The 23,174-nt window shown below is 45.2% G+C and overlaps 1 protein-coding gene across 2 annotated transcripts in view; it reads left to right on the top strand.

Moving 5' to 3' along the window:
• KIAA1328 (KIAA1328 ortholog) overlaps positions 1–23,174 on the top strand; it is a 359,720-nt gene that overhangs the window by 139,295 nt on the left and 197,251 nt on the right. For both annotated transcript variants that reach the window (XM_040421160.1, XM_040421159.1), the window contains exons 9-10: positions 7,323–7,471; positions 11,758–11,854. In XM_040421160.1, the coding sequence (XP_040277094.1) occupies positions 7,323–7,471; positions 11,758–11,854 (246 nt within the window). The remainder of the gene's footprint in view (positions 1–7,322; positions 7,472–11,757; positions 11,855–23,174) is intronic.

Below are 23,174 nucleotides of genomic sequence, written 5' to 3'. Positions count from 1 at the left end.
CCACCTCATCAGGAGCATGCACAGGCGTTGTAGGGAGGTCATACAGGCACGTGGAGGCCACACACACTACTGAGCCTCATTTTGACTTGTTTTAAGGACATTACATCAAAGTTGGATCAGCCTGTAGTGTGTTTTTCCACTTAAATTTTGAGTGTGACTCCAAATCCAGACCTCCATGGGTTAAAAAATTTGATTTCCATTTTTTTATTTTTGTGTGATTTTGTTGTCAGCACATTCAACTATGTAAAGAACAAAGTATTTCAGAAGAATATTTAATTAATTCAGATCTAGGATGTGTTATTTTTGTGTTCCCTTTATTTCTTTGAGCAGTGTATATGGGGTCAGGCAAAATTTCCTACAATCGGATATCCCATAAGCTATGCAGTTCAATCCAGTCATATTTATCAACCATCTAATCAAATATTAGCCCCAATTGCTTATATATATATATATATATATATATATATATATATATGTGTGTGTGTGTGTGTATAAAAACACGAAAAAAGTATCAACACTTCACAACTATGCAACCTGTACCATTATCTACAACTAGCAGAAGGACCCAGCTTCGCACAGATATATTTCATCTATTTCATTTAATGTTTGTGTGTCGTTAAAAGATATTGACAGTTTCCACTATAACAGTGACATCTACAGTACCCTGCCCCTTTAACAGTGACCTCCACAGCCCCCCACCCCTTAACACTAACCCCCCACAGTGCCTTGTCTCCTTAAAATGGGACTTCCACAGCAGCCCACCCCCTTAACTTGGACCTTCACAGTAGCCTGCTCCTTTAACAGGGAGTTCCACAGCACCCACTCCCTTAACAGTGACCTTCACAGGGGTCCACCGCCTTAACAGTAACCCCTACAGCTCCCGCCCCTTAACACTGACCATAGGTTACAGTTGCTGACCTCCACCAATCCCGGCCCTCTTAACAGAGACCTCCACAGCGACTGCCCCTTTAAAAGTGACTGCCACAGTACCCCGCTGCCCCTTTAATAATGGCCTCCACAGTTCCCTCCTCCCTTAACAGTGACCTCCACAGTGCCCTCCCCTTTATTAGTGACCTCCACAATAACGCGTCTTGTTAACAGTGATTTCCACAATAACCCGCCACCTTAACACTGACCTCCACAGAGCTCCATTCCCTTAAAATGTGACTTCCACAACACACCGCCCCCTTAACAGTGGCCTCTACAGTAGCCTGCCCCTTATCACTGACCTCCATAGCGGACTGTCCCCTTAACTGTGACCTCCACCGTTCCCTGCCCCTTTAACAGAGACCTCCACAGAATCCAGACCCTTTAACAGTGACCTTCACAGCGGCCCGCCCCTTTATTAGTGACCTCCACAGTACCCCATCTCCTTAACAGTGATTTCCACAACACCCCGCCCCCTAACAGTGGCCTCTACAGCAATCTGCCCCTTAACACTGACCTCCATAGCGGACAGTCTGGCTTTTAGACTCGCTGTCCTCCGTCCGGAGCAGGGCCTGGACGGACACAGGGATTTCCTTTTGAACAGCTCACTCTCAGACAGCAGCACTGTGCTGTCTGAGAGTGAGCTGCAGGGAGAAAGTCACCCTCCCTCCCACCCCTGCAGCTGACAGAAATTGATTTTTATCTTCATTTTTTCAATCCCCGTCAGCTGCGGAGTGGGAGGGGGCATGGTCTAACAGAGTCGGGGGCTAAGCTTAGTGGACCTGAGGTCAGGGTTTTTAAGTCTGTCTTTTGAAGGTGGCCTGAATGGCCACCCTACCTGCACCTTGAACTGTGACTTAAACAGCACTCTGTTCCCTTAACAGTGTCATCCACAGCGCACACCAGCGCATGACTGCTTGGGCGTTCCGAGACCTTCTCTTCCACCCGCGCTCCAAAGGATCGCGTCATGTGAGCGTAGATAGGCGGACGCAGATAATACTATATTTAATCCTTGCTAACTTGTAATTGCGGACAAGAATAGGAATTTCTATCATAGGGCTGGCCGTGTGCGTTCTGAAAAATGCGGAACGCACACAGACGTTATCAGTCTTATGCTGATCCGCAATTTGTGGACCGTAAAACATGTACGGTCGTGTGAATGTACCCTCAAGCTGATGATCAGTAGGGCTGCCAATATAGACGCCACTAACTTTCACAGGCTCCTGAATGGTAGCGTTTCCTAGTTATTCAGCTGAATAATTCAGTGGCTATAATACTTTTTTTTAATTACCATATTTTTCACTTTATAAGATGCACCTGATGATCAGACACACCCCAGGTTTTAGAGGAGGAAAATAAGAAAATATAAGAAAATGTTTTCATCAGTCCTCACATCTGATCTTCAGATCAGACCCCCATATCTGATGCTCACATCAGACCCCTAAATCAGGACCTCACATCAGACCCCTATATCAGGGACTCAGATCAGACTTCCATGCCAGACCCCCCCATCAGACCTCCATGTCAGACCTCAGATCAGAGATAATATAAATAAATTTGCTTACCTCTCTGTCGCTCCTCTTCAGGGCTGGCAATTGCTCCTCCAGTTACCCTCCCTTGTCTTCTCCGGGTCATGCACTGCAGTCAGGACATGCAAGGGAGGGTGAGTAGTGGCAGCGTTCACAGCACTTCACACCCCGCACCTACGATAATGCATACTTTTAGGGGAGAAAAAGTGCGTCTTATAAAGTGAAAAATATAGTACTGTACATGCAATTACAAAAGTATTCAGATTCAGGGGCTGGTTTGAAAAAAATTTAGGTTTCTTGTGGGACAACCCCTTTTAATGAGTTTCACTCAGATTTATCATTGAGACTTTTTTTTTTTTAAAGCACACTCGCTCGAGCAAGAGGGTGGAGTTGGAAAACTGGAGGAATTTATCTAGACAAAAGTGTTTAAGGATGAGACCAATTTATCAAGTAACATGAGACATTTGATAAATGTGGAATAAAGTTCGCCGAGACAGACTGAAGCAAAACTGACTTCAAATATTCCCCTAATGATAAATTCCCCCCATAGTCATTATTTTGTTCTTCCCAGATCAAGCCACACTTTGTCACTTGTAGTAATACCGTCCCCTAGTGCTGTCTCTGCCTTTCTTATATAGCGCTGATATATTCTGTCTCCTCAATGGAGCTCAGAGTGCAAGCTCCCTATCATACTGTATGTCTTTGGAGTGTGGGAGGAAACTGGAGTACCCGGAGGAAACCCACACAAACACAGGGAGAACATACAGACTCCATGCAGATGTTGTTGGATTTGAACCTAGGACCCCACTTTGCAAGGTGCCAGCTCTGACCACCGAGCCACCTTGCTGCCTGTTTGAGCTCTTAGTCGGGTAGTACATACAGTAAATCTAGAGAATGATTTATGTCGGCAGATCTTAAAGTAAACCTTGTGACAGTGCATGAAGTATTTGATATCACTTAATTAAATTCCCAGCAGCAGAATAGACGGCCCTGCCTCACTTGTACATACGTCTTCTCAGGGAAGTTTATTTTTGCAGTTGTATTTTTTTTTTTATGTGATATATGTTCCAAAAGGTGCCATAAAACACATCGGCCAGGTAATATTGTGTGATGCATAGGCAGCCTTGCCGGTAGCCCTGCGATGTGTCATGTTACACCATCCACAACGTCAACTTTCCTGTTAAAATTGAGTACTCACCCGTTGGCAGTCGAAGGAGAAGGACTCCTAGTGTTCCCTAATGAGTCGAGATCCAGTGCTCACCACGCCTAAGCTTATTGTGGCCCCTGTGCCCTTGAATGCGGCTGAACAGAAATACCAGAAACATAACTGACTGAGGGCTCCTGCACAGTACCGTAAGCGGCCCAGGAAACCATGTCGGTGCGTCGGCCACATCTTCAGTGCCAACTGATATCATAGTGTTTTATCATACAGTCAGTTCATACTCTATGTGATCGAGGCTGTTGTAGTGTACTCCCATGGATGCGATTTTTAAGATTCAGTCGGTTCTGGTCAGGGGAGCTGCAGTTAACCCAAGAGATGAGGAAGACACACAGGGCCAATCACAGTCGTATGCATGAGCTCTCGTAAAAGAAAATAAATTCAAAAAGTTATAACACTCAGAATGTGACTGGTCAAAAACAAAAATATTTGGGTTCTGAGACCACAACACCTGGTCCTTATGGGATTAATGGGTTTGTTTGGTTTAGGACCCTCATCTCTTGAGACACATTTAGACGGCTATAATCTAGGTGCAGATCCCTGTGATGTTAGTTTTGGTTGCGCCCGGTTTTGCAGCTGTGCTACGGACGCTAAAATATTCACACATTATGCTCATCTAAACTAGGTCTTCGCTGGAGCACAGAGTGGCCAAAAAGAGCAACTCTCCCTCTGGAGGACATATCCACTCATTCTGCAGCTAGCATAATAAAGGAATGGGGTATATTCCAGCATCCAATTTCCAGATAAAGGCGGTCTTTATTTCATCCAGTAAAAACAATCCAAACAGCAAAGGATACAGTACATAGCTACGCGTTTCGGGTATGTAGCTTGCCCTTTCTCATGGTCATCATGAGTAATTCATTGGTCCGAGTCCAGAGATACTCCGTGCATCCCAGTGGAGCCGGCAGGTGAGCTGAATTTCTTGACTCCTGGCAGCTAGCATATTGGCTGCATTGGGAACTGTGTAATGCTCACTTTCTCCTCTGGTGGCGCTGCAGGGAGATTGCCCACTTGCTTGCTGATCTCTGGTGATCCATGAAGCTGGACACTCTGCGATCACTTCTTATATGTAGGGTTCATCAGTGTTGGACTGGCCCGCTAGAGTACCAAAGGATCCTCCGACAGGCCCACGCTCTGATATAACTATGTACCCCTAATCCAGCAGAAAAATATACAACTTTGAGCTGACTTTACAGGCAATCACCTACCACTAATGTCTACGTCTAATGCCATAAAACTAGGGAGAGCACGTGTACATGTTCTGCATAGGCTGATAGGGTGGCCCCTCAAAATTATTTCTTCTGGTTGGCCCAAGGAAGTCCAGTCCGACACAGGTTTGTTTAATGTGTACAAACCTTTATGCAGAAATTTCAGCTTTCTTGTCTTCTACTCTGATCTTTTAATCTCACAAACCTTCCCGTGATCAGAGATGGATTCATCACATGGAGTCGCCCGCAGAGTTTAGTTTCAGACAAGTTTCTCCGCTCACACTTTGAAAATTAATTATAGTTCTCTCTAAATGGACTTTGCTTTTATCGTCTGCAAGAAGCGGCGGCTGCCCCGTATAGAGCGCTTTCTAATGCCGAGATGCCTTGCCTTAGCCTAAAGAGGAGTAAATAAGACCCCATTAGAAGTCCTGGTCCCAGTAGCCCTTTGTAATGTCCATTATCGCCTTTCCCGAAGATCCGCATCTCATTTTCCAGAGCCATTTAGTCAAATGTGCGATTATTTAGAAAGTTAATTCATGCATGCCGAAATGTAGCTTAAGTAATGCGAGGGGCGGAAGGTAAAGCTCTGCGGAGACCGCAGTCCTTTTTGTTATTTAATGATCAGCCATAATTAACTTGCAAATTTGAAATAATTAGAACAAATTAAAGGTATTTAACTTCCCCATCCCTGAAGAAAGACTCAGATTGCACCCAACTCGGCTCTAAATTATTCACAAGGTGGAGGTGTTTGCTGCAAGGTTCTGCTGCTTTATGGATATTGTGAAAAATACCAGCAATCTACCGCCATCATCCTTATCATACAGTAGGTGTTTACCGCCAGAGAAATGATTTCTCTATGCGAAATGCACAGGTCTGATGGTAGTGTGTGTAAAATGTAGGAGGAGATGGAGAAAGGAGAATGAGAGGGAGAGAGATGTAAGAGAGAGGGAGAGAGATGTAAGAGAGAGGGAGAGAGATGTAAGAGAGAGGGAGAGAGATGTAAGAGAGAGGGAGAGAGATGTAAGAGAGAGGGAGAGAGATGTAAGAGAGAGGGAGAGATGTAAGAGAGAGGGAGAGAGATGTAAGAGAGAGGGAGAGAGATGTAAGAGAGGGGAAGAGAGATGTAAGAGAGAGGGAGAGAGATGTAAGAGAGAGGGAGAGAGATGTAAGAGAGAGGGAGAGAGATGTAAGAGAGAGATGTGAGAGAGGGAAAGAGATGTAAGAGAGAGGGGGAGAGATGTAAGAGAGAGGGGGAGAGATGTAAGAGAGAGGGGGAGAGATGTAAGAGAGAGATGTGAGAGAGGGAGAGAGATGTAAGAGAGAGGGAGAGAGATGTAAGAGAGAGGGAGAGAGATGTAAGAGAGAGGGAGAGAGATGTAAGAGAGAGGGAGAGAGATGTAAGAGAGAGGGAGAGAGATGTAAGAGAGAGGGAGAGAGATGTAAGAGAGGGGAGGGAGAGATATAAGAGAGAGGGAGAGAGGGGAAGAGAGATGTAAGAGAGAGTTATGAGAGGGAGAGAGAGAGGAAGAGAGATTAGAGGGATTGATGTGAGAGAGATATAGGAGAGTGATCTCTCCTTTGTATCTGATATGCATAGATATTAGAGAGGCTATATGTGTTTGGTATAAGGAGTATGAAAGGGAGAAAGTAGAGATCTGTTTCTGGGAAAGCTGGGTGACCACCAATATGAGCCAGGGGTTTGTCACCTGGCTCATTGCTTTGGACAATTAGTTCCTCTGTGGCTTTCCACCATTCTGTACATGGCAGCTCTGCTCAGCCTATGTGTTCGCTGTAGTCATGTTCATCCTGATCCTGATTTACACAGGCAGAGCAGTCGGCGTGAGGAGGCAGATCAGTTTTCAGAAGCGATGGTGCCGCACTCACCACTCCTGTCCATGGCACCATCAGCGAGTAAATCTGGACGTTGCTAGATGTAATGTCACATCTGCCGGTCGTGTGGTGATTATTACATTGTTCTTCTTTGCATGAGCTCTTCACAACACATTGCAAGAAAAAAAAGTGACCAAAAATATGGCAAATTCCATTGGCTGGGCTTGGCCTAGGGGACTTTAGCTTTACATTTGATAAATTGGTCATGAAGTACGCCAACATAGACTGACGCAAAACTGCCTGCAAGGATTTCACCCTGTGCGGGCACTGTACTGCCGACCTTTCCATCACACACCTCCATGCCACTGTCTGAAGAGCTCTGTGTCCTGATCTCTTTGAGGGTAATGATTGCTTCTCCGCAGAACAGAAGCCGTTAAATGCCAATATCCAGACTCTGTCCTCTTTGGCCTGGCAGAATAGGATCCCGTCATCTGGCCCTGGGGCTTGGCAGTGCCAGCTCGTATGATTTTTCCTGCTCGGTTTCATGTGGTTTGATATTTGTTAGCCGGGATCTTCATAGCTGAATGGTTTCTGTCTTGTTCCTTGCAGCCCAGTGATCCCGACCCCTGCATCCAGTAAGGGCAGGAGAAAACCACTCAGTCCCAGCCAAAACGAGTCCGAAGGAAGAGCTTCCAGATTAGATGTCGAGGGGCAGAGAAATGGATTGTGTGCCCCGCAGCCGTCCACTGTCATTAGAGGTAAGCGGGTCCACTCCATGGTTAAAACAATGGGGGAGACTTATCCGAACTGGTGGAGAGAAAAAGTCAAGTAGTTGCCTATGCCAGCTAATCAAACCCACCGCTCATTTCTGTGAAGCCTATGGTTACCCTGGGCATCTGTTCCATCTTTGCCAATGTATTGTTTTAGTTTTCATCTCACCTCAATGAGACTTGTGGATGAGACTTGTACAGATTATTGGCTGGTCATATTTATAGTGAATTTCCTTTCCTTCTAGTGAATCTGCATTGTACAATCTGGTGTTTGTTTTCAGCACAGAACTGCAATAGAATAAGCACTGAGCACAAGACGTTCCGCTTTCTCCCAAGATCTATATCCACAGGGTGGGGGGTACATATCTGATCAGTGAGGGGTCCGCCCACTGGGACGCCCACCGATCTCTAGAACAGGAGTTCCACGTTTCCCAAATGAATGGACTGGTCTAGCATGTGTGCTGCCACTCCATTCATTTTCTGTGGGAGTGCTGTACTTGGCTATCTCCAGCAGTCTCATACAGAGTGAGTGGAGTGGCACTGAGCATGCTCCACCACCCTTCCCATCATTCAGGGAACGTGGAACCCCTGTTCTTATCAGCTGGACCCCCATCAATCCATTAGTTATCTTCTATCCTGTGGTGATCACGGGGACCCGTGTTCTACTTTTTGAATGGAGCGGCAGGCATTAATTCATTGAACTTTGTGGGGACTGCTGGAGATAGCCAAGCACTTGTCATGGACCTGAATGGAGCAGTGGACACGAATGGTATGTCTGCCACTCCATTCATACAGGAGACCATGCCAGTCGGACCTCACTGATCAGAAACTGGATAAGGGGATACGTTGTTGTAATGGGGCAACCCTTTTAAATTCCCTTTAGGCCTCATGCACACGACCGTTGTGTGCATCCGCGGCCGTTGTTCCGTTTTCCGTTTTTTTTTTCGCTGACCCATTGACTTTCAATGGGTCCGTAGAAAAATCGGAAAATGCACCGTTTGCCATCCGCGTCCGTGATCCGTGTTTCCAGTTCGTGAAAAAAATAGGACCTGTCCTATTTTTTTCACGGACAACGGTTCACAGACCCATTCAAGTCAATGGGTCCGTGAAAAATCACGGATGCACACAAGATTGTCATCCGTGTCCATGATCCGTGTCCGTTTTTTCCTATCATTTCAAAGGCAGACTTGACTTAGATTTTTTTTTTTCATTTTTCATGTCCGTGGATCCTCTAAAAATCAAGGAAGACCCACGGAAGAAAAAACGGACATGGATGACGGAACAACGGAAACCGTTTTTGCAGACTGCAAAAAAAAAAACGTCCGTGTGCATGAGGCCTTACAGAAAACTTTAGTCTGAGATCAGTGAGATCTTATGGGTGCCAGATCATCAGATATTCTGGATTTAGCTGACAGTCATCGAAAAGTATATAAAGAATCAGGGAGACCAAGAGCCTAGTGTAAAATTTTACTAAAATTCTGCTCCTAGATCTCCTCATTGGTGTCTGCTCAATGTTCTCCTTCTGGACCTGTACTGGATTATTAGACTTTATTTGGTGCCGGATTACAGGAATTTCACTACATAAACCATATCTCATTGATGCAAAAATGTGAATGAAGCTGGTGTAGTGCTGCACCCCTGCACAGTGGAGCTCCCGGTCACCTAGGTGTGCAGGAAACTGCTGCCGGCCCCTTTCATCCTCAGGACCAGCGGTAGTCTTAGAGGTCGGACCCTAACTGATTGTACAATTGATGGCATATCACAAGACCATTCTTCTGTCTTTTTTCCCACTTTTATTTCTGCACCCTTTGTTGCGGACACTATAGAAATAAGCACAATACAAAAAAGGCAAGAAATTGCAAAGATTTGATCTGGAAGTAAAGAAATAACCCGCGACCCAGCCAAGGCCGTCCTTGCATTAAAAGGAGTTTTCGTCAGGTTGAACCCAAGCGGCAGGCGAGGTTAATCCCTTTCACTGCACAGCAACAAAAGCTCGGAGCCTGCAGACGACTTGTGTCCAGCAAAAATCAATTTCTAATTTGAAGCAAAATCAGTTTTGACTAACAGGGGTTCAGGCCCTATTACTGGGGCTGCATAGTCCGCTGACATTTCAGCGCTTTGTGTTGTGCTCATCGAATTCACAGTCATTTTCCAGCTCTTCAGTCTGGGATAAGCTAGCGCCAATCAATTTCTGCCAGTAAACTTTGTGAGCTCCATTTATATGAAGTCCCTTCTCCGGAGCAGAATTCGCTGCATGAATGAACTTAGGCAGAGTGCTGAATCTCCTTAAAGAGACCGGTCCTGTATGGAGACTTACTAGAAGTACTCCGTACTCCGTGCTCCATGGGAAATATGAAAAGAGGTGTCTCTCAAGAAAGAGAACCATCTCACCAGCGATATTAGCCAGTAGCCACCAGCTAATATCCAGAGTATCCACCGTGTGCAGCAGCTAGACGGGCTGGGGGTGACCCCATAAGGTCCTGGTAGGTGGTCACAGGTATCTGGAGCCATGCTGACTGAAGTGCACCCACAGCTGCTGGAGGGGGCGTGGGGAAGGATCCATAGAGCAAACACAGCGATCGGGGTGGTCCCACAGATGCTCAATTGGGTACAAGTCTGAGGAATTAGGGGGCGAGGGTAGTACTTTGAAGTCTTGGTCATGCCCCTCCAACCAGTGTCAGACATTTCCAGCTGTGTGACATGTTCCATTGTCCTGCGGCAAGATCCAGTCTGCCCCAGGGAATACAATCAGCATGTATGGGTGTACGTGATCTGCAAGGATGGATTCTTATCAAAAAAAATTGGGTGCCTTCCACATGAATGAGTGGCCCCAGAGAATGCGACGAAAACCTCCCCAAATCATTACGCTGCCACCACCAGCTTGTGCTCTTCCACCAATGGCTGGAGGTAGAAGTTTCTGATGTTTCTCACCTTACACGCCAACATCCATCCATTCGTTCAATGAAGAAGAAAATATGACTCTAAGGCCTCATGCACACGGCCGTGTTCCACCTTATGCAGCGGCGGCATGAAGCGCACGGCCTCATAGCAACCAATGACGCCGTGCGCTCCTGCTGTCAGAAGGAATCCCGGCCGGGTTACCACGGACCGCTCTCGTCCGCGGAACATGGCCGTGTGCATGAGGCCTTAAGAGAAGAAACCCTTTGCCATCCAATTCTGATACGGCTGCGAAAATTGAAGCCTTTTGTGCCGATGCAACTTCATTAGCAGAGGTGCCATGACCATATGTCTGTTTCACAGCCCCATATGTAGTAAGGTTCGCTGAACTGTTGTATTAGACACGTCTGGTAGTCCCTGTTCCCACCTCTCTTATTCCACAGTTCCCACCTCTCTTATTCCACAGTTCCCACCTCTCTTATTCGCAATGACGCCATTTGTCCATTCACAATACACTTTCAACACGGCAGCACAAGAACACTTCACACTGCGCAGTTTCATAAATTCCGCCACCCTTGGCCCAAAAGCCAATAATCCTCCCTTTTTGCAATTAAGTTGGCGCTTCTACCCATGACAGCAATGAGGGATATGTGTGCAGACAGCCTATCGCGCAACTTATATACCCACCGAGCCAGTTCAGCACACCTTATATACCCACTGAGCCAGTTCAGCACACCTTATATACCCACTGAGCCAGCTCAGCACACCTTATATACCCACCGTGCCAGTTCAGCACACCTGACCTCCTTCATGAGCAGCACGCTGCCAACGTGGAAAGTATGACGTGCTCATAATAATGGGACTCCCCTGTGTGCTATAATACTTATCATATTGTATAGTAGTTTTATTCCTGTCCATTGAGGAGCAGTATGGCAGTGGTCGTAGTCCTGTCTATAGGGGTTGTTGCTGGTACACTATAATTTGACTTCATTAGGACGGTCAGTGAAGGAGCCTGGAACTTCACAACCATTATGTGATCCAGAAATGTGCACAGAGCGCCTATTACTTGTGCATTAATCAGCAGGGGCAGAAACTGAGCCCAATAGAAAGCTCCTTCCAGGGCAAAGAAAATACAGAAGAAATAAAGAAGACCTTAATAAAAAAAGCCATAATGAATGGAGCAGCTTTCTAGAACCGCTTAAGGACTAAGAATCCCTCCTCATGTAGATTATTGATCTTATTTATCTTTGAGTAAATTGAATCCTTCCTTCCGAATTGGTTGCATCAGAATGTTTCATTTCAGCTTATTGCAGAATCTGCATTATTCTCTTCAATGGTTTATCTTTGCCTTTATTGCTTATCTCTATTTCTTCCAGGATCTACAAAGGATGCCGCTACATCTCCTGCGGTGAAAAGTCCCAGGGTAGAGGTGAAAAACCAAGGGCCATCCCTGGAGCACAGAGAGCTGTACAGGTAGGAGAAGAGGCCGGTGGCATCCTGTACTCTCCTTAGTATTCATTGTATCTTCTTTGGCTGGGTTGCATGTAAATACCTTAATTGTAAGCCACGAGCCACCATGCCAGACCCATCACCGTACAGTGATAAGGAACAGTGCCCCACCCACGAGAAGTTTGAAGAAGCTGATATGTTGCATTGCATCACATCACAGTTTCTGAGCAGTGCAGATATTTAGGCAGGAGGAGCCCCTTTTCTGATGACAGGTTCTCTGGTTTTCCAGGGGTCCACTTGCTGGATAGCTATAGATCAGCTGGTATGGCTGGGGGAAGCTGCCAGCGCCATTATCACTGCAGGGCACAGAGCACGCTTCAGGGGGCCCTCACATTAATGACTTCCCAGCTCCTCCCCACCACTGGTTACAATAAGAAAAAAGATGTCAGTCATGCACATATAAGTTCGACTCGGCCAAACGTGTATGTGTATTCTATGGGCTGGGGGGAGAAAGCTGCTGCCAGGCAGCTCTGGTGGCAATTTATCTTCTGGAAGATCAAAAGCTTTGGTCGAAAATATCCATTTCACCCAATCTGTCTCTCCTCCCATCATTTGTTGGGGGAGTTGGGAGCTCCTCATACACATTAGAGTCTCAGCCCAATCCACTATTCTCAACATCTCATTAATTTGTATGGGGAGAGGGGAGAAAGCTGCTGTCAGGCATCTCTAGTGCCAACTTATCTTCTGGAAGAACAAAAGATTCAGGTGAAAATATTAATTTCGCCCAATCTGTCTCTCTCCCCACATCATTTGTTGAGGGAGATTTGGGAGCCCCCCATACATTAGAGTGTCGACCGAATCTGATTTTCTCAATAATTTGTATGGGGGTTTTAAGACGGGGATCTAAGGCACTTCCAATCTAGGCAGTTTAACCCTTCAGCTGCGCACAACATGAAGTGGGTTCCTCGCTTCAGGAGAGTCCCCTGATTTCTCAGGGACTTGGGGGGGGGAAAGGTCCTTCAGCCCTGGAGACCTAGGAAGAGTCTGGATGCTGTCTGTACACTCAGCCTGTTTTGGGGCGAGTGTTATCCTAATAACAGCCTGCGACATAGGGATTAAAAATGTAATAAAAAAAATTCAATCTAGAGTAAACCATATTTTCTTGTATAGTTTGTGTGTAAAACCAAAAACCTGCACCTATTACAGATCCACAAGAGCCTAATAACACGAAGAATTAATTTAACAGGTTATTTAATGTAGAACAATGTCATTTACAAAATTATGTTTTCTTTTATATCCACGTAGCAAAAAATTATACAAATGACAGAAAATTTTATATATACCCATAAACAGCACATTACACCCGCGTTCAGCCACGTCAGGGAAAGATAAAAAAGATATTGCTCCTGAAATGTGGAAAGGAAAACATTATGTAGGGCATCATTAAAGGGGTTGTCAGATTTATGTCAAAATCTCCCCAGTGTCCCTAAATATGATCATCTAATATGTACCACTTAAAGGGGTTATCCAACCCATGAAATGCTGCACCATACACCCGGGCCCCTCGCACACAATATACTTAGCTCGCTCCCCGGAACCCGCGTTGCTCCTAGTCCCCGCACGACTGCCGCTGCTTCTCCACGAAAGGGGGGGGTGCCAATGGCAGATGGGGGCGAGCCTCCCTAGCATTGAGGTGTGGGTGCTGGGAGGCGTGGTAAGTATATTGTGTGTGAGGGGCCCAGGCATAAGGGGGGACATTTCAGGGGTTGGATAACCCTTTCAAGGCCGCCATACACATTAGTGTATTGTTGGCCGAGAATGGCGGGTTCGGCCAACATTTGAATGTGTTTGGGGAGCTCCTGACTTCACCCCGACATCATAGAGAAGGATGAGGTGAATTGAATATTTTCATTGAATCCTTTTGTTCTCCCTGAAGATCTGGCAGCTGCCTTTTCCTCTCCCCACATTTAATACACGTACACACATGGGGGCGTCAGGAGAGAGAGCGGCCGGCCAAATAACCGTTCAGCCGACAGCTATTGACTGTGTATGGCCACCCTTAGACCCCAGCGGTTTCCAGCACTGCCTCTCCGGTCCACACCTCTTTTTACAGGTTGAAGAAGTGATATCGCTGTATATGGCTGCTGCAGCCAGCCACTGGCCTCAGAGGCATACAGCATGAGACCACTAAGGGGCCATTATTAGCTGAAGTGGTAACATCACTGCAGCAAAAAACTGGAGGAGCAGCAGTGGCTATATGTTCTTATTTTATCACATTTACGGCACTGGGTAGATTTTTACTCTGACAACCCCTTTAAAACCCAGATTGGCCTGGTCATTAAGCAGGTTAATCAGATATGTCCTTAATGGGTTGTCACACTGAAAATATTCTACATTTTTTAAACCAGCACCTGGATCTGAATTCTTTTGTAATTGCATGTAATTAAAAAAAAATATATAAATTGTGTAGCCATTGAGTTATTCAATGAAATCTATCTGTGTAGCGCCACCTGCTGTTTGCCCTTTACTTAAATTCTCTGTCCAGCTCTCTGAGGTTGAGCTACACGCTCAGTTCCATCCCTCAATGGCCACCCGCAGCAGCAGAAAGGACGCACCCTTAAAGGGGCACACCCTTGAGCTGTCAGCTTGATTATAAATCTAGCAGAGCAATGAATGGGGAGATCTCTGGATCCATGTGAGGTACAGGGCTGGTTCTAGCTTTGTTAGAAAGAGATTGTCATGTACTATATGGTGTCTGATTTAGATTTTTTACATTAATCATGGGAGAACCCCTTTAAGGCTTCCATAAAGGGGAAGGTGTTGAGTGCAGTGATCCCTTGCTTATTAATATAATAATTTGATAATGGGCTGATTCTTCTTGTCTTACCTCACCCTCCTCCTGTCAGTCATTGAACCTTTGTTGGTCGGAGCCTGGGTCTCGCCCCTCACCAGTAGCTTCCTCTTACATGTCCCAGTCACGTGTTGGGATTTTAAGGCGCCTAGCCCCATTTCAAGCGTTCCGGGTCACCGAACTGCAGCATAATCCATACAGAGCGTTGTAATGAATCCGGTCTTGTGTGTACGTTAATATTCAGTGACTCCATCTCGACAGCCGGCTTTTCCTGTCATCCATGAACGACTGGGGTGGGGTGGAGGGGGAGTGAAGGGGGTCTCTGCCTATAAATCTATTTGTTTATTGCCTGTCACTAGAAATCCTCTGTAATTGAAACTTACCTGGAATTGAGACGTTCTCCCCGTGTATGGAACAAAAAAACCTGCTTTTGAATATAAATTGAAAATCAAGTCTTGGTAATTGACAGGAACAGTTACCTCGATCCCATAATCCTGCCTTATTGGGATTGGCGTCCGAGGCCGTTTGGAGGCATTTGATATAAATTTAAATGCATTACTTTTGAAATGGAGCATAATTATATTCAGGAATATTATTTCTTGCTGGTGGCAGCTTTTTTTTCTAGTGCCCATTTTCATCAATATTTCATTCCCGGACGGGATGAGAGACAAAATCCCTCGAAATGGAGACAGAATGAACCCTCGCCAGAGCCACTAAATGCATTAGAACCGAGGCGGCTGCAATCATTCTCCTCCGTCTGCTCAGAGAGGATTGTGATAAAAGCAGAATTGTTCATAGCTGGACGTTTGATGCTCCGTGTCAGGGTAGGAGTGTTGCTATTTATCCGTGTTCCAGCTGTACAGTATATAGCTCAGTCGGCCATTAAATGAAAGGACAAGTAAGTTTAGCACTGGATGACCCGATCGTATAGCTTCAGTCATCAATAGGCTAGCGCGTTTTGGGGCCAAACTGCTGAGTTAAGTCCTGTGAAATTCAGCAGGTCCATAGAGCTAGGTTTGATGCAAGCTGGGCTCCAGGGAAGTAAGGCACTCTCAGGAGCTAGAACTAGTGATGACTGATACAGAGAGCATGTCCACAGCTGATGCTTATCTGGTCATCTGATGAGGGACACAAGGTGGACAGCGGCCACCCATGGCTGCATACTTTTGGCACATGAACATGCCTCCGTTCCCACTGCGGGCAGGTGTGGCTTTCCGCATCCTCCCACGTCTATTTTTTCTTCCGTGTGCTATTCACATTTTTTGGCAGATAGCACACGACCCATTTATTTCTATGGGGCCATGCACACAATTGTGTTTTTTTTTTATGGATCCACAAATTATAGAACATGGCCAGTTCCCGGCCTTTCCATTGAGGAGAGTGAGAAGATGCAAGAAATCAGTATTTTGCAGACCGAAATACGAACACGGCCGTGTGCACAAAGCCTTATTCGAAGTCCATGACTTTAGCAACTGAATACTGAACCTGTGTGCATGAATATTGCACAGGTGTGCCTTAGACTGCCCACAATAAAAGGACACTCTGAAATGGAATGAACCAGTCAGTATCTGGTGTGGCCACCATTTGCCTCACGCAGTGCAACACATTTCCGTCGCATAGAGTTGATCAGGTTGTTGATTGTGGCCTGTGGAATGTTGGTCCACTCCTCTTCAATAGCTGTGCGAAGTTGCAGAATATTGACAGGAACTGGAACACGCTGTCGTATACGCCGATCCAGAGCATCCCAAACATGCTCAATGGGTGACATGTCCGGTGAGTATGCTAGGCATGCAAGAACTGGGATGTTTCAGTTTCCAGGAATTGTGTACAGATCCTTGCAATATGGGGCCATGCATTATCCTGCTGCAACATGAGGTGATGGTCATGGATGAATGGCACAACAATGGGCCTCAGGAACTCAAAATGCCATCAATAAAATGCACCTGTGTTCGTTGTCCATAACATATGCCTGCCCATACCATAACCGCCACCATGGGCCAATCGATCCACAACGTTGACTTTAGCAAACCGCTCACCCACACGACGCCACACACGCTGCCTGTCATCTGCCCTGAACAGTGAAAACCGGGACTTATCTGTGAACAGAACGCCTCTCCAACGTGCCAGACGCCATCGAATGTGAGCATTTGCCCACTCAAGTCGGTTACGACAAACTTCAGTCAGGTCCAGACCCCGATGAGGACGACGAGCATACAGATGAGCTTCTCTGAGATGGTTTCTGACAGTTTGCGTAGAAATTCTTTAGTATTGCAAACCGATTGTTGCTGCAGCTGTCTGGGTGGCTGGTCTCAGATGATCATGGAGGTGAACATGCTGGATGTGGAGGTCCTGGGCTGCTGTGGTTACACATGGTCTGCGGTTGTGAGGCCGGTTGGATGTACTGCCAAATTCTCTGAAACGCCTTTAGAGACGGCTTATGGTAGAGAAATGAACATTAATTTCACGTGCAACAGCTCTGATAGACATTCCTGCAGTCAGCATGCCAATTGCACGCTCCCTCAAAGGTTGCGACATCTGTGGCATTGTGCTCTGTGATAAAACTGCACATTTCAGAGTGGCCTTTTATTGTGGGCAGTCTAAGGCACACCTGTGCAATATTCATTCTGTCTAATCAGCACCTTGATATGCTACACCTGTGAGGTGGGATGGATTATCTCGGCAAAGGAGAAGTGCTCACTAATACGGATTTACACAGATTTGTGAACAATATTTGAGAGTAATGGGTCTTTTGTGTATGTAGAAAATGTTTCAGATCTTTGAGTTCAGCTCATGCAAAATGGGAGCAAAAAAAGTGTTGCGTTTATATTTTTGTTCAGTGTATATCCCCGAGCGTCTCTCCCTCTATCCCCTGGCAGAGAAACTCTAAAGCAGATGGGCGTTGGAGATGTAGTTTTATTACCTGGGGTATACAGGATACCTCCCACCAGCCGGGATCCAGAAACGGGGGCAGCACTGAGAATAGATATCACAAGCCATGAAATAAGCATCTTAATGAGACCAAGTCCTCGCAGATGATGGAGGACGAGGCACTACACAAACATTTATTTATACTTTACCCATGCTGCACCGCACATAGGGCTCTGCCCTGGAACTGGATATTTGCTGTGGAGCACGTGGAAGAACTACAGGTGAAACTTAAAAAATTAGAATATCGTGCAAAAGTTCATTTATTTCAGTAATGCAACTTAAAAGGTGAAACTAATATACGAGATAGACTCATTACATGCAAAGTGAGATATTTCAAGCCTTTATTTGTTATAATTTGGATGATTATGGCTCACAGCTTATGAAAACCCCAAAGTCACAATCTCATAAAATTAGAATTTTGTGAAAAGGGTCAATATTCTTCTAGGCTCAAAGTGTCGCACTCCAGTCCGCTAATTAATCCATAGCCCCTGAGCAAAGGGGACCTGAGATTGTGATTTGGGGGTTTTCATAAGCTGTAAGCCATAATCATCCAAATTATAACAAAGGCTTGAAATATCTCGCTTTGCATGTAATGAGTCTATCTCGTATATTAGTTTCACCTTTTAAGTTGCATTACTGAAATAAATGAACCTTTGCACGATATTCACATTTTTCGAGTTTCACCTGTACAAAAAAAATGTTTGTTACTGAACCAAGAGGGGAGAGAATCAAGTGAACTTGGATGTAGAAGATTTTAATGCGTCTGGACTAGGGATGAGCAAATCGATTTTCGGATAAAACATCTGAAGTCGATTTGCATAAAACTTTGGTCCAATACTGTACGGCGCGAGCGAAGTTTTATGCCAATCGCCTTCGGATGTTTCATCCAAAGTCGATTTGCTCATCCCTAGTCTGGGCTATAAGACATGATACTGCTCTTCAGATGTGAATACACCGTTGCAGCAATTGTTATCTGGAGCTTCAATGTTTTACATTGTGTTAAATGTTGCTATAAAGTGTACAACATTTAACGTGTTAAGCCGGGTTCACATCGCCGTTTTGTTTTCCGATTGAGCATAAAACAAAAAAGAGAGAAAAAACGGATCCTTTATTTTAAGCATCCATTGTGCTCATTTTGCATCCGTTTTGGCCATTTCCATCTAAGATCCATTATTTTAGTCGTCCACGAAGGACTTTTTATTGCATATAAAATAACGGATCTCAGATAGATATGGCTAAAATGGATGCAAAATGACCGCAATGGATACTTAAAATAAAGGATTTTATTTTATTTTTTCTTCTGTTCTTCTGACAGATCAGACGGTCGGAAAACGAAACATTGATGTGAACCTGGCCTTAAGTGTCAAGTCAAACTTTGTTCCATCCGTACTTCTTCAGATTGTGTAGTTTCTAATGTCATGGCTACAGTGCACCACAGTCGAGTGTGCCTTGTACAGACACTGAACCAGCAGGGGTCCCAATACAAGAGATTAGGACTGCATAAAAAGCAAACCGTCAAATTCCCACAAATCCAATACAGGCAATCCATTGTGTTAGCGCATCCCTCAATAATTAGCTCCAGTCCGCAACCAAAGCGATGTACTGTTAAAAACAAGCTGTCACCTCACCTGATGTCTGTTTCATCCACATGTTATAACGATTTCGAAGCATCTGTTCTTAGGAGTCTATGTTGTGCCATCCCTTTATTATTCCTACTAGAATTTATGAATGAATTGCCAGTGGTTTGAAATAAAGGTCCAGATGGCTGTTACCAGTCAGAGGTGTGTCCCTGCGCAGTCTTACACTAGGTACAAAGCTGCTGACAGATGCCCTTTAAGGAAGAAATGTGTCTGATGTTGTGGCTTTATTACTGACCAGCAGGGGGCAGCAGTGATATGTGAGAATCAGCAGAAATCTGGCTGCAGCTTTTAATGTGACTAGAGTACAATGCTCCATGTAAGTCCATCTGTAAAACATAACTAAAAGCCAAGACTGTTTATGTAGATTTTATGCGGCAGAGCGCTTAATAAATCAGCGTCTTGCAGTGAGGAGTTTCCTTGTGTCCACCGCATACAGAATTTTGTTTCACACTTGGCAGTCGTTACGCAGAGATAATTTATAGTTTTCCAAGAAGTCGAGGGGGGAAAAAAAAAAAACCTTAAACTTTTTCTTTAGTCCAACTTTTCCTTAAAGGGGAGGGGGAGACTGTGACATTTGCAGTCCTGACGCGGTGAGGGGGGAACGTCAGATTAAACTTGTTTCTTTATTTTATTATCTCTTCAGTGAAAAGTGCAAGTAGCCAGAATTGACCGGTGCAGCTCCATATGCAGGTGATAAAAGCCGGCATCGCTAAATTAATCTCCCACTTACTCCGGGAGCAGGTCGTTAATTGTCCTCTCTGCTTGCTGTCGATATAATGTGAAAATTTTCATTCCCCATTCAGGACAAGATGGGGGGGGGGGGGGGGAGGTTGTAGCCGAAAATGTTAGCATTTGCATTTTTATTTGTTGATTTATATAAAGGACAGCCTCTCCCGGCAATCCATCACTTTGGTGACACCCCGAATATGAATAATGTATTGTGGATTTGGTGGTTACAATCTGTAATAAGCGCCGGCGACTCGGGCAGAATCTTAACGAACCCGGCAAATGTAATATTTATCGACTCATAAACTTTATTGCTTTCGAGGTTCAATAATACTGACCATAGGACATTAATATCACTTATCCCGGTTTTATTTAGGGCAGTTCTGCAAAATAACCAGTCTATTTAACGCTCACTAGGAAATAATTTCAATTTACAGCGTCCAACGAGCAACACGGAAAAGCGGTTAATTGTCGACCGAACCCGCCGAATCGACGCCTGCCGTTCAGTCAGCTCGCGGTTTTCCTAACATTTATTAGATTTAAATGGGTTTTAATGTACTCGGAATAGTGTGCGTCGGTGGGGCGTTTTTTATTTTTATTTTTTTTTTACTTTTCCCCAGCCGTTAACATTGTGAATCTCCAATAAAGCTTTGTTTACAAGGCGTCCTGATATAGAGAGTACTGTAGACTACCATGTCTGGAAAGCTGAGCCCTCAGGGTAATTTGTAAGTATCTATCTGTCCGTGAATAAATGCGAAAGAAAATGAATCTGACGTGCTTGCCAAAAGAGGCCGCTGCCATGATGGGGGTACTTGTCTGGGCCATGTTTAGCGAGGTAATAAATGTTAGTCAAACGAATGCCAGGACCCAAGGTTTCGCAGCAGAACATCACCTGGAGCATCATATTGCCAGGTCACCATCTTCCATTGCTCCGGTTCTGATACCCATTGTACATGGTTTCGGCAGTGGACCGGGCATGGGCGCTGTGACCGATCTGCAGCTGCACAACCCAACAGTAAGCTGCTATACAGACACCTGTCTGTCGTTGCCGTTATCAGACCAGATGGGCTAGCCTCACACCTATCAATGCCTTGGATGCCCATTGCCCTGTTTCTGGTTCACCAGTTGTCCTTTCTTGGACCACTTTCAATCAATACTAACCACTACATACTGGGAACACCCCACAAGACCTACCATTTTGGAGATGCTTTGACCCAGTCGTATAGTCGTCAAAATCTGGCCTTTGTGAAAGTCGCTCAGGTCCTTCCGCTGGCTCGTTTTCCCACATCAGCTGCAAGAACGGACTTGATTTGTGCTTTTCAGTTTTATTGCAGAATAAGCTGCTTAAACGGATATCTTACTGCTCCTTTCACATCCCTGGCTGCATCCACAGTTATGCAGTTTCCCTGTGGCTTGTATTTGCACAGCAGGCAGTCATCTTAGGCCTGTTTCACATCTGCCTTCCGGATCGTCACTGCCGGGATTCCGCCGGGCCTCATTCACTATAACGGGGACTGGTGAAGATCTGGCGGCAACCTGGCAAATATGACGAGAATCGGCCGGAACAGCCTGCTGGAGATGCCTAACGCTAACGTGTCACTAGCCTTACACATTAGCGCCCTGTAACAGGAAGCAACCAACATCCCTGCTCAGGTTTGGATGTGAATGGAGACCAGATACGATGTCAATTAAGATCAGCACAAAGTGACTGTACTTTTTTACGCAGGTCATATTTGTATGGAAACGGTACAGTGGTGTTTAGTGCGGACATTGCCGATATTATGTTGCCCCTAAATTGCAGCTCCAAGTCAAATAACAAATTCATCTCTACTACATCTATATCTAGTGTCGGGTATACACAAAAATCCAGAAGACTTCTGCCATCGATGCGCTATACATAAATGCGATGCCTAGCCAGACGTAAGGCAAGGGCCAGCGTGGTCTGTCCTGTATGATAAGAGTTGATATTTGGAGGTCACCGCACCTGATGATGATTATGGGGGGGGTAGATACCACAAGCTTCAGAAGATGATAGGAGGATTTGTTTCCTTTAAATTCTATATATTAGCAAAAGATATAAAATGGAGGAATCTGGTTGCAACTGATAGACTATTATCATAAGTTTCAAAGGGACCGCAGCTTATTGCAGATCTCCTGATAGATGAAAGAAAAGAGGATCCGGTTTTTAAGGGTTAAGAAGGTGTGCAGCTCGGAGACTTAGAAGACGGAGAAGATGGAGATATGCCGGCAGCACTGGAATATGTCATGTTGGTTAGATGTTGGCTCGCGCGTAAGAACGTTTTGAGATGAAGGTGGCAAGAGAGAAAATGTGTGAGATCTATGGAGGAGAGGTGTAGTAAAAGCGGCACCCACCACCTCCTTCCAGTATGTAGTCCCTCATTACTTAAAGGGTAACTGGGAGGGAAGAAATGCAAATGAGCTCTTAACAAGCTTTGCCTCTAATGCCAGATGTATGGCCTATAAGTCTCCTCTCACTGATTTAAGGTGCTCTCTCCCTAAGGAGAGTTAGTTCCCCCCTTAAAGGGTAACTGTCATTTTTTATTTTATTTGCTAGTTTATTAGAGCTAGGCATGTATACCTGAGTTATTCGGTCAATGATTGTCAAAAGATCTGTAATTGCCTTATAATAACCGCTTTCATTAATGTCCTCTGTCCCTTTCCACTGCTCCCTTAAAAGACCGTTGCTAGGGCTTGTCTGTCTTCCCTTTAGTATAAACAGAAGACTTTTTTTGCATGCCTGCATTAGGCTTCAGAGTGAGGAGGCGTGTCTCTCAGTAATCCAATCTGATTGGTTGGCAGGGAGCTTCTGGCTACAGCAAGTTTGTATGGGAAGTGAGGGAAAGCTGTTTTGGCCTCAGAGAACTGGCAGAGGAGCCATCTTGAGAAGGTCCTCATATTGTAAATGTTTAAACAGCCGTAACTAAGGGAAAAACCTCAATGAAAACAGTGGTATCTGAAGAAACTAAAGATTGCTTTATGCAGAACTGGTGTGTGTTTTTTATAGGGCAGGGCAGCTGTAACCGATATCCCCAATCTCATCTCATTGATTGGACTCCAGTTGGCTGACACCTCACTCCAATTATCTCTTGGAGATGTCATTAGTCTAGGGGTTCACATACTTTTTCCACCTGCATTGTGAATGTTTACATGGTGTGTTCAATAAAAACATGGTAACATC

The sequence above is a fragment of the Bufo bufo genome, chromosome 2, assembly GCF_905171765.1.
Source record: "Bufo bufo chromosome 2, aBufBuf1.1, whole genome shotgun sequence".
Lineage (NCBI taxonomy): Eukaryota > Metazoa > Chordata > Amphibia > Anura > Bufonidae > Bufo > Bufo bufo.
Note: the sequence above shows the minus strand (reverse complement) of the source record. Positions and strands in the feature narration are given on the sequence as shown.